Here is a 15632-nt window from a genome sequence, read left to right on the forward strand (position 1 = left end):
CGTGGCGCTTACGTGCAGTGATTTCACCAGATTCTCTGTACCTTTTGATGATATTATGGACCGTAGATGTTGAAATCCCTAAATTCCTTGCAATTTTGCTTTGAGAAATGTTGTTCTTAAACTATTCAACTATTTTGTCACGCAGTGGTGAACCACGCCCCATCCTTGCTTGTGAATGACTGAGCATGTTTGGGGAGACTCCTTTTATACCCAATCATGGTACCCACCTGTTCCCAATTAGTCTGATCACATGTGGGATGTTCCAATTAGGTGAATATTTGCCATTTTTCACGTCCCGAGTGTTGTTAGTCACCTAAATGTTGAACAGAGGGTGTGATTTACCGAAGTCAAATTCCTTGTTTGGCACGCTCAAACATGGCGAATAAAAAAACTCTTGAATCTTGATGAGCTTTTCTCAGCTTTCTCAGTATTTTTTGCCACCTTTCCCATCTTCTACTGGACGTGTTGCAGCCATGGAATTCTAAGTTAATTATTATTTGGCAAAAAACAAATAAGTTTATCAGTTTGAACATTAAATATGTTGTCTTTGTAGTGTATTCAATTGAATATGGGTTGAGAAGGATTTTCAAATCGTTGTATTTTGTTTTTATTTACATTTTACACAATTTCCCAACTTCAACCGAATCCAGTTTGTAATATCCATTGGTAGGGCCTTCCAAAGCTCTGAAGCCCGAATGGAAAATGCTCTAGACCAGGGGTGGGCAAACTACGGCCCGCGGGCCACATCCGGCCCACGGGGCCGTTTAATCCGGCCCGCCAAACCTGAATAAATTGTATTAATTTTTTTGGGGGTCATTTTCCCTGCAATTACTATGTTTCCCCAGTAGATGGGGAAGCGCCCGCCCGCGCATTTACTCCCGGGAGCCGTGTCAGAAAGCTCGGTGCACACTCACAAGTGCGTGTACTCAGTAGTACGTAGTAATTTCATCTACTATCAGTGCCGAATTTCGAGTGTAGGCTGTGACGTCAATATTCTCGTAATTCGCGCGCTGAGTTTTCAGATACAGTTTTACGCTAATGCCACCCACAAACCTTCCCCTGGAATCCTTCCATTAAAATGAGTGGCCCGAAGAAAAGAAAGGTGGACAGTGAGTGCCGAATGTTAAAAAAGAGTGGACAATTTGGCTCAACCTACGTGTGTGAGAAGACGTTCAGCCACATGAACGTCAACAAAGCCAGTCACAGATCTAGGTTAACGGACCGACACTTCGGCTCCATCCTAAAAATGACCACAACAAATTTTACTCCAGACTATGATGCACTAGCCAAAAAGGGAAACCAACAATACTATTGATTTCTTTATTACTTTATTTAGATGTATTCTTTCACTGATTCTTCAAGATGATGTATTTGGTCAGAATGTTTGCCGTTGGATGTGATTTCGCCTCATTAGATAAACATATTTCATAAATCTGACCTGCAGGCGCTGAAGTGATGGAAAATGTTATTCATCATAACAGTGTCGTATTTAATAAGAATCACTGATAGTAGTTTTTTGGTGAAATATTTTTTTAATGCTGTTAATAAATGCATTTGTTTTCAAAAAGCTTTTTTTTAATATCCATGCTTTAGTATCTACTAAAAGTAAAAATCTTTTATACAATTTATATTACTTCACACAAACACTACATCCATCTGCTCCTGGTTCGGCCCCCCGGTCAAAATTTAGAACCCAATTCGGCTCGCAAGTCAAAAAGTTTGCCCACCCCTGCTCTAGACCCTGCAGACATTTTTTTGGCCCTCGGGGTCACTAAAAGACTAGCGTTTTGCGAGCGGAGGTTACGAGACGGAACGTAAGGAACAACTAGGTCAATGAGAAATGAAGGCGCTAAGCCATGCATTGATTTATAGGTTCATAGAAGAATCTTGAAGTCACATCTTAAATGGACCGGGAGCTAATGTAAGTTGGCCAATATTGGGGTAATGTGATCAAATTTTCTTGTCCGTGAGAGCAGCCTTGCAGCAGCATTTTGTACTAACTGTAGACTTTTGGTACTGGACTTAGGAAGACCAGAGAATAATGCGTTAGAGTAGTCCAGGCGCAACGTAATAAACGCAGGTATAATAGTTTTATCTTTTCCATTTACTCCTTCAATTCAACTCGAACCTTTGTCTGCATGTAGTCAAGAAAATCACAACTAAATGAACTCAGAATTGTGCTTTAACACTATAAATTTAAAGATCCTCATGACAAGTTAACTTTACCAGCTACAGTATGGTTGCAAATTTTGCATGTTCCTTTTAGAGTGTCAAAATCATGATTTTTAATTTAATTGCAGATTTCCTGCAAAGCAAAATGAAGCAATATTTTGGTAGAATATGTTTTCTGTACACACAAAAGGGTGCACCGAAACCAAACCAAAAACCGTGCCACAAAAACCGAGGTATGAACCATACCGTTGGTTATCTGTACCATTGCAACCCTAATGAGCATGTGTAAAGATGCCTAAATACGCAGGTACCACGCAGGTGTGAAACTCAAGGCCCGGGGGCCAGACCCAGCCCACCACATCAGTTTATAAGTCCGAGTACACACAAATGATTTACAAACCGGATTAGGTTGAAGTTGGGAAATTGTGTATAATGTATATAAAAACAAAATACAATAATTTGAAAATCCTTTTCAACCTATATTTAATTGAATACACTACAAAGACAATGCTCAAACTCATAAACTTTATTTTATTTTTCAAATAGTAATTAACTTAGAATTTCATGGCTGCAACACGTGCAGTAGAAGTTGGGAAAAGGCATGTTTACCACTTTGTTACATCACCTTTCCTTTTAATAACACTCAATAAACGTTTTGGAAGAGAGGAGACTAATTCTCTTAGCTTCTCATGTGGAATTCTTTCCCATTCTTGCTTGATGAACCGCTTCAGTTGTTCAACAGTCCGGGGTCTTCCCTGTTGTATTTTACGCTTCATAATGCGCCACACATTTTCAATAGGAGACAGGTCTGGACTGCAAGCGGGCCAGGGGAGAACCTGGACTCTTTTACTTCGAAGCCACGCTGTTATAACACGTGCAGAATGTGGCTTGGCATTATCTTGCTGAAATAAGCAGCAGCGTCCATGAAAAAGATGTCGCTTGGATGGCAGCATATGTTGCTCCAAAATCTGTATGTACTTTTCAGCATTTATGTTGCCTTCACAGAAATGTAAGTCACGCATGCCATGGGAACTAACGCACCCCCATACCATCACAGATGCTGGCTTTTGAACTTTGCGTTGATAACAGTCCAGATGGTCCGCTTCCTCTTTGGTCCGGAGGACACGACGTCCAGTGTTTCCAAAAACAACTTGAAAAGTGGACTCATCAGACCACAAAACACTTTTCCATTGTGCATCAGTCCATTTTACATGAGCTCGGGCCCAGAGAACCCAGCGGCGTTTCTGGATGTTGTTCATAAACGGCTTTTGCTTTGCATGGTAGAGTTTTAACCGACACTTACTGATGTAATGACGAACTGTATTTACTGACAGTGGTTTTCTGAAGTTTTCCTGAGCCCATTTGGTGATATCCTTTACACACTCATGTCAGTTTTTAAGGCAGTGCCGTCTGAGGGACCGAAGGTCACGGTCATTCTAGTCTTGGTTTCCGGCCGTGGCGCTTACGTGCAGTGATTTCACCAGATTCTCTGAACCTTTTGATGATGTTATTGACCGTAGATGTTGAAATCCCTAAATTCCTTGCAATTTTCCTTTGAGAAATGTTGTTCTTAAACTGTTCAACTATTTTCTCACGCAGTTGTGGACAAAGGGGTGAACCTCGCCCCATCCTTGCTTGTGAATGACACAATTTCCCAACTTCAACCAAACCCGGTTGTATATGGCAAAGCAATAACAATGCATGTAAACCAATGGCAGCTGTATAAACACACACAAAGAGGTGTAGATACAGCAGTTCCCTTTTTCTGCCACACAATTGCTTCTCGAAAGTTTTCATGTAAAAAAAGAGAATAGTGTGTACAGTATTTTCTGCACTATAAGGCTCACCATTGAATTTTTCATTTTAGTAACTTTTTCATATATAGGGCTCACCGGATTAAAAGGTGCATAGAATAGAAGCTACTGCATCAAACTGGGGTTGACTCGGGTTGCGTTGTGCATCCACTAGATGGAGCTGTGCGAATGGGAATATCAACCCAGTCAATGAGGTAAAAAAAAGTCCAACTCCCATTCCGTATGAAATTGATACGGTTTGGCTTCTTACTCGGTCCGGCAACCCCACTCATTTTTGATGGTCATAAACCTTCTTTAGTTTAAAAGAAAAAAACGAGTGTGTGCGTTGATGGGTAATGCATTTATTAGCTTGTTAGCTTTAGCGCCAGGTTTGTGTATTGTCAGCTAAACTTGCTGCAGTGAGGGGGTGTGGTCACTGTCTATTGCGCATGTGCGGTTCACTGTGATTGCCTCCCGACAGGCTTACCTGTATGTCAATCAAGCGATGGGATGGATTCTAGCCTATAGGAAAAACGTTTTTTTTTTTTTTAAATATCATGCGATCGACCAGTAGTAGCTTACTTTGGTGACGCCGCTGACCACGGTTGCTGTAATGCTGAAAGCGATGCTTCTGAAACGTACTGACATATTTTGGCAGAGCACTGTGTACAACCAGTATGGATCAACAAATTCATCAATTGATCCATACATAAGGCGCTCTGCATTATAAGGCACATTGTGGTTTTTTGAGTAAATTATGAGCTTTTAAGTGCGCCCAATAGTGCGGAAAATATGGTACATGCCCATAGCCCAATAGATCTAGTTTTCTAAAACAACATTCAAATACTAAGAAGGATTAAATCTAAACCATATTAATATCCCAGATCATTATTAAAAGAAGAGGGCAATGTTGAACAGATTTCTATTGCAGTTTGTTCTTGTGTCATTTCAATGTTTTCAATCAATCGATCCATTGATGCATCCATCCATCCATCTTCTACCGCTTAGCCGGGGTCGGGTCGCGGGGGCAGCAGCTTTAGGAGGGACGCCCAGGCTTCCCTCTCCCCAGCCACTTCGTCCAGCTCATCCCGGGGGCTCCCAAGGTGTTCCCAGGCCAGCCGAGAGACAGTCTCTCCAGCGCGTCCTGGGTGCAACATGGTGAATGGCAAGTTGTGCTCCGCTATAAAAGCACACGCGCCCACTTTAAGGTTGCACACACGGTCAGCCATAGATGCTCATATGTCGGTTGTTGTTGAGGTTTTTCCAGGCGGAGAAGACCTGTACTGAAGTGAATGAACGGCAGCTTTATGTCTCTCCTCTGCCTGGTGGCATGTTAGCTCGCACCTTCTTGCCATTACTGCCATACTGTATTTCTTTATAGCATAACACGCACATAAACACCTAGCAGGAAATGTTAAAGGACACCAACACCTACGAAATCCTCACAAAAGACCCAACAGAAGAAAAGAAAAATAAACTCAAGGCACTATTACAACCACTACTAATTGACAACAAAATAGACAAGCAAACATACAACCATCTCATACCCACAGCAAATATCACACCACGCATATACGGCACGCCAAAAATCCACAAACCAGGAACACCACTCCGCCAAATAGTTGACAGTATCGGTTCAGTCACATACAATTTGTCAAAGGCCATCGCAGAAATAATAAAACCCATACTTGGACAAACGGAACAACACTGCAAGAACTCAAAAGAATTAGCAAAAGAACTCAAAGACATTAAGGTGGGCAAGGAGGAAATATTCATATCACATTGCGTCATATCACTATTCACCAAAACACCTGTACAAGCAACATTAAAATCGTACAAGACCGACTGCAGACTGACAGGACCCTTAAAAAGTGCACCAACCTCACCACTCAGGACATAATACAGTTACTACAGTTTATTGCCACATCCACATACTTCACGTTCAGGAATCAAATATAAAAGATAAAGGTAAAGACCCAATGATTGTCACACACACATCTGGGTGTGGTGAAATTTGTCTCTCCATTTAACCCATCCCCGAAGGGAACAGTGAGCAGTAGTGGTGCCGCACCCGGGAATCATTTGGTGATATAACCCCCCAATTCCAACCCGTAATGCTGAGTGAATGCTGTTTCTCTCAATAAAAATGCTCTTGCAAGAGGCCTGAGTCAGACCTCATTTGATCATCGCTATATGCACAGCGACGAATGACTCTCCACTTGCAAGTGCTTAAAAAGGGCATACTGTCTCCCGTGTGGTTCTTGCAAAATAAGTTAGAGTGAGCACCACTCTAACAGGCGCCATGCATGTTCTCACCTCGTGGGGCATCAATGATCATGAGTAAGGTGAGGAATGAGCCCAGAACTACACGGCAGGACCTGGTCAATGACCTGAATAGAGCTGGGACCACAATCTCAAAGAAAACCATCAGTAACACTACGCCGTCAAGGATTAAAATCCTGTAGTGCACGCAAGGTGCCCTTGCTCAAGCCAACGCATGTCAAGGCCAGTCTGAAGTTTTCAAATGACCATCTCGATGATCCAGAGGAGGAATGGTAGACGGTCAAGTGGTCTGATGAGACAGAAATAGAACTTTTTGGTTTAAATTCCACTCGTTATGTTTGGAGGAAGAAGATGAGTACAACCCCAAGAACACCATCCCAACTGTGAAGCATGGCGGTGGAAACATCATTCTTTGGGATGCTTTTCTGCAAAGGGAACAGGACGACTGCACCGTATTCAGGGAAGGATGATTGGGGCCATGTATCGTGAGATCTTGGCCAACAACCACCTTCCCTCAGTAAGAGCATTGAAGATGGGTCGCGGCTGGGTCTTCCAGTATGAAAACAACCCAAAACACACAGCCAGGGCAACTAAGGAGTGGCTCCGTAGGAAACATCTCAAGGTCCTGGAGTGGTCTAGCCAGTCTCCAGACCTGAATCCAATAGAGCAGTGGTCCCCAACCTTTTTTGCGCCACAGACCGGTTACGTGTCAGAAATATTTTCGCGGACCGACCTTTATATAAATAAATAATACATTTATATAAATAAATACAGTTTTTTCCATGTATAATGCGCAAAATTTAACTAATTTATTGTCCTAAAATCTGGGGTGCGCATTATACATGGGTACAATTTTTTTAAATTTTCTTTTTTTTTTTGTGAAGAAAATCATGGTACAACAATTTTTGAAGAAAATCTTGTCACGGATGGTTCTTTACAACGTCACTTTCCTCTCTTTTCATTTTAACCTAACTGATCGCGGTGGTGCCTTTCTGGGCAGTCGGAGAAATCAACGCCAACAAAAAAAATACATCCAGCCTAGTTAAGAAATCACCAGAAAGATCACCATGACAATTGTGAATAATAAATAAATAATTATTATATATATTATATATATTATTATTATAATAATAAATAATTGTAATAAATAACTGGAACATCACTCAAATATTGGTGATCCCGTTGAGAGTCTCACATATTTCTTCGCTATCGAGTTTGCTACTGCATGCGCAGTGATACTGACCGGCAGAATAACATTGTTCCCAAAGATGATCTTTTTTCTGAAATAATGTTATGTTTACGGACTTAAGTAACCCGGCCGGGTCATACCAAAGACTATAAAAATGGGACCCATTGCCTCCCTGCTTGGCACTCAGCATTAAGGGTTGGAATTGGGGGGTTAGATCACCAAATGATTCCCGAGCGCGGCGCCGCTGCTGCTCACTGCTCCCCTCTCCCCCAGGGGATGGATCAAAATCACACGGGGATGGGTCAAATGCAGAGGACAAATTTCACCACACCCAGACGCGTGTGTGACGATCATTGGGACTTTAAAAAAAAATAAATAAATAAAATTAAAAAAAGAAAAGAAAAAAAAAAAAGTCAAAATTTGGGTGCGTATTATACATGGGTACAGGCTTTTTCCAGCATCGACATGCCATTTTTAGGGTGCGTATTATACATGGGGGCGCATTATACATGGAAAAAAACGGTAATACATTTATAATAAACATAAATACGATGAAATAAAATGATACAACTGGCATAAAAACAAGTATAATTTATTTATTATTATTTATTTATTATTCATTATTTATTTATTATTTATTAAATTTTATTAATAAAACTCACCATTACGTTGAATTCGTGGGAGCACTGAGCTTGTTTCTCAGAAACGAGCCGGTCCCATCTAGGCGTAATCGGAGACAATGACACCCGAAGTGGTTAAGGTTTGTCTTTTAATGCAGGATGCTTGGTCTCCATGTGCCGAAGCAGTTTTGAAGGCTTCATTAGCTCATTAGCTAGCCTGTTGCCACATATTATACAGAGTGGGCTTAGCGCGTCAGAGTCAGCTGTGGCGATAAATCCATATTTTAAGTAAGACTCCAGAAATTTTCTTTTAAATGCAGCTTCCCTTTTCTTAGAAGTCGTAGCCTCTTCTTCCGTCTCCTCATTGGGCTTTTTTCGCTTTCCTAAGAAGCTTTCCAAACATCTGTTTCCTGCTCATTTTTGTTTGCTTTGCAGGCTCAACTGAGGTGACATGTCACATGACCGAGACGAGCGTCTTGACCTGAACCGACGGATTAAATTAGGAGAGAATCGCCAATTTTTTTTTATATTTTTCAAAATAAATTCTTACTCATTTTTGCTAGATCGACTGGGGAAACATGTCACGTGACCAGGACAAGCGTCTTGACCTGAATTAATTGATCATCGATAAATGTTTTTTTTTTTTTCCCTGTGCGGCTTGGCGGCCCGGTACCAAGTGACCCACGGACCGGTACCTGTCCGCGGCCCGGTGGTTGGGGACCTCTGCAATAGAGAATCTTTTGAGGGAGCTTAAAGTCCGTGTGGCCCAGCGACAGCCCCGAAACCTGAAGGCTCTGGAGGAAATCTGTATGGAGGAGTGGGCCAAAATCCCTGCTGCAGTGTGTGCAAACCTGGTCAAGAACTACAGGAAACGTCTGATCTCTGTAATTGCAAATAATTGGTTTCTACACCAAATATTAAGTTCTGTTTTTCTGATGTATCAAATACTTATTTCATGCAATAAGATGGAAATTAATTATTTAAAAACCATACAATGTGATTTTCAGAATTTTTGTTTTAGATTCCATCACTCACAGTTGAAGAGTACCGTATTTTCCGCCCTAAAAGGCGCACCGGATTATAAGGCGCACCTTCAATGAACGGCCCATTTTAAAACGTTGTCCATATATAAGGCGCACCGGATTATAAGGCGCATAAAATAGAAGCTATACTGCAACAAACTGAGGTTGACTAGGGTTGCGGTATGCATCTACTAGCCAATAACCAACGAGCCCTCTGTAAACAATCGCGTTTCTCAAACGATCTCCTATAAAATGATCGGAACTGACTAAAGTTCGATCTAACGCATTGGTACTACTTACCTATGTTTCCCTTCCATATCGATCCGTAGATTTACTCGAAACATTAACAGAGCAGCCTATTTTGACATGAAATAGCCTGGTACGTATAGCAGCTATCGTTATAGCATTAGCCATCCGCAAAGTCCCACGAGCCTCAGCTCGCAATCTCCCATGAGCCTCAGCAAAGTGTAAACAATCGCGTTTCTCAAACGATCTCGTATAAAATGATCGGAACTGACTAAAGTTTGATCTAACGCATTGGTACTACTTACCTATGTTTCCCTTCCATATCGATCCGTAGATTTACTCGAAACATTAACAGAGCAGCCTATTTTGACATGATACAGCCTGGTACGTATAGCAGCTATCGTTATAGCATTAGCCATCCGCAAAGTCCCATGAGCCTCAGCTCGCAATCTCCCATGAGCCTCAGCAAAGTGTAAACAATCGCATTTCTCAAACGATCTCCTATAAAATGATCGGAACTGACTAAAGTTCGATCTAACACATTGGTACTGCTTACCTATGTTTCCCTTCCATATCAATCCGTAAATTTACTCGAAACATTAACGGAGCAGCCTATTTTTAAATGAAATAGCCTCGCGGGTACAACAGCTATACGGTGACGCCCCCTGACTACAGTTGCCGTAATGTTGGGAAGCGATGCGACCTTGTAATTTACTAGTCGTACTAAAACGTACTGAAACATTTTGGCAGAGCACTGTGTACAACCAGTATGGATCAACAAATTCATCAATTGATCCATATATAAGGCACACTGGACTATAAGGCGCACTGTCGGCTTTTGAGAAAATTTTAGGTTTTTAGGTGCGCCTTATAGTCCGGAAAATACGGTACCTATGACAGAAATTACAGACTTCTACATGCTTTGCAAGTGGGAAAACCTGAAAAATCAGCAGTGTATCAAATACTTGTTCTCCCCACTGTAGGCAGCTCCAAGCCAAGCGCTGTAACACCAAGACAGCACTTAGATGCCAACACAACCACAGTCCAGTCACCAGATTGACTGGCAAATGTGTACACATTTTGGACGAGGAGTGCTCCTCCTCTTGTCCGCTTGAAGCAATGTGAACTCACTCCATCCGCATACCAACAAGTGAGCACGCACATGACAAACTGCCTGTCGTGATATGGTGTGTATTGGCGAATTACACACAAGACATGCTGGGGTCGATTACAGGGACTGGAAAACCCACTTCCATCCTTGCTCAGTCTGTCCTTTTCTAAAAAATTCTCGTCCTTCGCCCGCGGTCCACAAAATGAGCGTTTGTCCAGGACCAACGTATGCATCGTCTTAGGGACGGAATGCCATGCATTCGGTCCCGCCAATACACCACCAAAAATGTGTGCCGGCACTTACCTGAGGGTGAGCATTGTGCAGCCAGTGAATAAAGCCAGTTCCTGACTACATTCTTTGTCGCAGCAGCAGTTGATGTCACAGAGATCCTCGAGCTCGTCACAGGAACACAGATTGCCAACTAGAACATAGAAACATTGTAGAATCATGCGGCACATGTGGAACTACGCCGAAATGAGTGCACTGTGTAAAAAAAAATATAATAATAAAAAAATAAAATAAACGTCATTTGATTTGTACTGTGTACGGCAATGTGACATTTTCACGCAACAATTAAGCCCATTACTATGTAAAAACGCAAATTTACATGGGAAAGAAATATACTTTTCATGCGCAAAAATATGAAACGCTAGTAATTTTGGAAGCAACAAAATCACAAATTGTATGCTTTCCCCTTTTCTACGTAACAAAAATACTCACAGGTGTTTATTTGAAATAAGCTTTAGACCAGACCGTCACCAGAGTGTGTAATTCTAAATCAGAGGTCTTAGTTACCGTCAATCGTGGGAGTCAGTAGATGACCGGAGACAGGCTGGAGGACCTCAATATTAAATAGTTGTCGATTCGGTACTTCGGTAACTTTATAACTTGAGTTTGAAGTGAAAGAGTCGACGTCAGTGGTCTGAGGCAAAGCAAACGCTGAATTATCCAGAGACTCGTCGTGTGACAAATTCCGGTTAGTAATTGCTGTCAAATTCACGTCGTAACCCGTGAAGTTCTCCTTTGAGGCTACCACTGCAGAGAATAAACCCATGTACACGCAGCAGAAGGCAAACCAAATCATAGCAACCGCGACCTCCATGCTTTGTTTAGTCGTCGTTAAGGACAATCTCCCCGAATACTTCCGCTGTTGTCGTCGTCCTTTTCCACCTCCTCTTTATCATAGACATATGTAAACACTAGATATCCGGTGCGAGCTTTAAGCCTACGCAAAGTGACATCTCATACGGCCGCCATCTTGGGACAGAGCTGCCGGGTCGTCAATGGAGTACAGCCCGCTCTCGGTTCTCGACCACAATCCGTTCCAGAAAGCGGTTAGAGAAGTGATTTGTTCGAATTCTGAATCATTTTTCCCATTACAAATAATGGGAAAAATTAATCCGTTCCAAGACAAAAACAAAAAGGCCTTTTTTAAGCCTTTTTTTTTTCCAGATCGTCAGAGATGTCTCGCTTTGCCACGAATGCAGTCCTCGCTAACACTATCCCCCGTTAACTGTTGCTCGTTTATGAAAATTAGCAACAGTTTCTCCGCTTCTTCCGATACCTGTGGCCTTTGTTTGCTAAGCACAGTCGATCCTTTAGCAACATCACATGCTTTAAGAGCGTCTTTGTGTTTTAGGATGGTGCTTATGTTGATTTTGCCATGCAAAACTCCATAGCTAACTCGGACACACGCACACCAGATGCATATTTTGCTATTAATTCTTTCTTAAACTCAACAGTTTTGCGCACTATTTTCCTCTTTTCACCATCAGCAGCTTTACTGCTCCCACTTGCTTTCTTTAATACAATACTCAAAGTAACGAAAATACGATAACAACGAACGGAGTCAGTCGGGATCTGGGCCGCGCGGTCGGGTTTTCTCGGGTCCTCTCGGCTCATCTCGCGAGGTTCGACCTCCGAATTTCTTTTCGACATCGGAAGCAAAAACAATTCGAATTTTTCATTTGAACTCCGTATTGTTCGAGAACTGGGACGTTCGAAAACCGAGGTTCTGCTGTACTTTGAAATAACTGCAGATTGCTCAACTCTGCCAAATATTCACCCCATTTTCAAACGTCTTGTTGTAACTTGTAACCGGTAAACATGAGATATGTTATTATTGTGGATTATTAAAAATCTCTCAATAATTAAAAATATTCTCTCTCTCTCTCTGTTTATATTGTGGCAGGAGCACGCGTCTTTTATTAGAGTGCCAACAAGTGAATAAAAACACAGACAATATTGACAGAACATACTGCACCTACGTACATTTGTATTTCATCAAACTTTTTATAACTAATTCTCAAGACAATCAGACTTATTTTTTTTTCTTTGTTTTTTTAATACCGGTATATATTTTTGTAAAATCTCACGTACCCCCTGGAGTACCTCCACGTACCCCCATTTGAGAACCACTGTTTTACCTAATTGTATTCCAGCCTCTAACCCAGGGGTGGGCAAACCTTTTGACTTGCGGGCCGAATTGGGTTCTAAATTTTGACTGGGGGGTCGAACCAGGAGTAGATGGATGTAGTGTTTGTGTGAAGTAATATAAATGACATGTAAAGGTCATTGGATAAAAGGTTTTGGCCTTTAGTCGGTAGTAAAGCATGGATATTTGAAAAAAAAAAGCTTTTTGAAAACAAATGCATTTATTAACAGCATTAAAAAATATATTTCACCCAAAAACTATTATCAGTGATTCTCATTAAATATGACACTGTTATTATGAATAACAGTTTCCATCACTTCAGCGGCTGCAGGTCAGATTTATGAAAGATGTTTATAATTAGAGAAATATAAAGGCGATGGCCTTCACACATATGTTATTCTACTCCATGTTATTCCTGTCCTTTATTATTAGTGTGAAGGTGAAGACCTTCACACTATTGTTATTCCTGTCCTTTATTATTATTATTATTAGTGTGAAGGTGAAGACCTTCATTATTAGTGTGAAGGTGAAGACCTTCACACTATTGTTATTCCTGTCCTTTATTATTATTATTATTATTATTCTACTTATTCCGCTCACTTTTTTGACGCTTAACTACTTCCACATACTTCCACTTCCAGTGTGGCGGCCATCTTGGATTGACCTTGAAGTGCCCCCAATGAACCCAGAATGAACCGGAAGTGCCCCAAATAAACCGGAAGTGACCTTATTAAACTGGAACTGACTCCAAATAAACCGGAATGACCTCAGCTAAACCGGAAGTGACCTAAATTAATCCGGAAGTGACCTCATGCAAACTGGAAGTGCCCCAAGTCAAAACAGAAGTGACCCAAATGAACCGGAAGTGACCCAAAATAAACCGGAAGTGCCCTAAATTTAACTGGATGTGCCCCAAATAAAGTGGAAGTGACCTTATTTCAACAAGAAGTGCCCTAAATAGCTAAATTTGCTCTAACTTTTAAAATATTTGTCCAATTCAACCCGTTTCAACATTTTAACCCCAAAAGTGAACCTCCTGAACACGTATATTTCGTCGGAACCCGTATATTTCGTTTTGTTCCAAATTTCAAAAATGTTTAACACAATTTTTGTTTTTAAATTACCATTCATTCTCTATGGGGATTGAACATTTGCTCTAACTTCTACATTTTTCAACCGATTCAACCCTTTCCAACTTTCAACTGTTCATCTTTTGCCTCCGTATTCCACAACTTTCAACTTACCAAAAATTCTACATTTTCAATTTTGAAATTCACACCAAATGTTGCTAAGAAACATTTTAAGCATATAATTATACCTACACAGCAAATCAATAAAGCAGACATAACTAGACATTTTTGATAGGGGGTAATGACAAAGGTTTTTATAACTTTATGATCTGATATGTATTTCTGAGCACTTTGAAATAAATGTTTTTGGATATATTGCCTGAATAGCTTAATGACCCTTAAGGAACTGTTTAATGCATGCCTGATGATTTCTAAAGCACGGACACTGCCAAAGTCGTCTAAAAATGTTCAGTACTTGATTATATTTTATGTTTTGACTAATGCTAGACGCCAGTTTTCGATTACTACTGAACATTCTGGACAGAGGGAAATATTTTGCCTAACATAGAAAAGATATGGTTGAAAGCATGATTAAACTAAGAATATGATGACGTAAGCAAGTACATGGAGTATCAAAAGAACAAACAAACAAAAACATGGTCAGTGGTGAGTACAAACTTTGCGTAGTCAGGGAACATTAATAAATTGATGATGTCACAGCCAAAAGCTCATAGAATTCCGTACAAAATGACAAAATTGAAAGAATGATGAATAGGCGGTGTGCGACAGTGGGCGAAGTGGGTGTATGTGCAAGAATGGTTTACAGGAAGGACACTTGGAGATAAAACCGGTAGAGGTGCCAGAGGGAGACAGCCAAGAACCCGGCCAAAGATGATCGTCAAGGCTGAAAGACGGAAAGGAAAACAACAGCCCCCACACACATCGAATCGCCCATAATCAGCACCCAACCCCACGGAACCAGCTCTCACAGAACCAGCACCCACTCCCATGGAATCAAACTCTCCTGCGAACTTGCCCCACCCCAAAGACTCATCACCCCCATCAAACTCGGCCCACACCGGCTTGTGCAACTGAATATAAGCTGAGCAAAGAACCTTGAACATTGCCTTTCATGAATGGAGACTTTCTGCTCTTGAGCATGGTCGCACGAAAGGCCCAGCGCTGTATTGTACTTTCCTGAAAACAGAGCTTTCTTAACAAGAATTGTGATTGAACTCAACCAACCTGTGTAAGTCTAAATCTTGTTTCGGTGTCTTAGCCTTTTCCTAAAACTGAAGAAATAAAACGAGCATGCAGTGAGTAAATTGGATAACAGATGATTGATTGGCTATGACTTTTGCAGTGAGGCGCGGATAGCGCGCTTCCCCAATTGTGGACCAAATCCAACAACGTCTGTTTTAGGTCTATACATAGACCAATTTTAGACATCTAAATTAGGTCAATACATAGACCAGACGTCTAATCGACGTCTATGGCTCACAGGGTAGTGTACATTGTATACGCACGCGCACGCGCACACACACACGCACACAGGAATCAAACCTAAGAGGGGTTCGGTGAATGCACATTTGAAACTGGTGGGGTTCGGTACCTCCAACAAGGTTAAGAACCACTACCTTACAACATGAGTGACTCCCGCGTGGGTTGTATGTTCGTTAGCCGTTTTGAGTA

General features: G+C 41.3%; 1 protein-coding gene across 8 annotated transcripts in view; it reads right to left on the bottom strand.

Annotated features, from left to right (window-relative positions):
- tctn1 (tectonic family member 1) overlaps positions 1 to 11683 on the bottom strand; it is a 1200810-nt gene extending 1189127 nt beyond the window's left edge. For 4 of the 8 annotated variants that reach the window (XM_037262834.1, XM_037262835.1, XM_037262829.1 and 1 more), the window contains exons 1-2: positions 11232 to 11680; positions 10740 to 10857 (exon numbers count right to left, since the gene is read on the bottom strand). In XM_037262834.1, coding sequence (XP_037118729.1) covers positions 10740 to 10857; positions 11232 to 11538 — 425 coding nt within the window. In that variant the 5' untranslated portion in view covers positions 11539 to 11680. Of the gene's footprint in view, positions 1 to 10739; positions 10858 to 11231 lie in introns of all 8 variants that reach the window. The other 4 variants (XM_037262831.1, XM_037262832.1, XM_037262830.1 and 1 more) reach the window with 4 other exon arrangements.
- Positions 11684 to 15632: the final 3949 nt, after the last annotated feature.

This window comes from Syngnathus acus, chromosome 10 (genome assembly GCF_901709675.1).
Source record: "Syngnathus acus chromosome 10, fSynAcu1.2, whole genome shotgun sequence".
NCBI classification, from domain to species: Eukaryota; Metazoa; Chordata; class Actinopteri; order Syngnathiformes; family Syngnathidae; genus Syngnathus; species Syngnathus acus.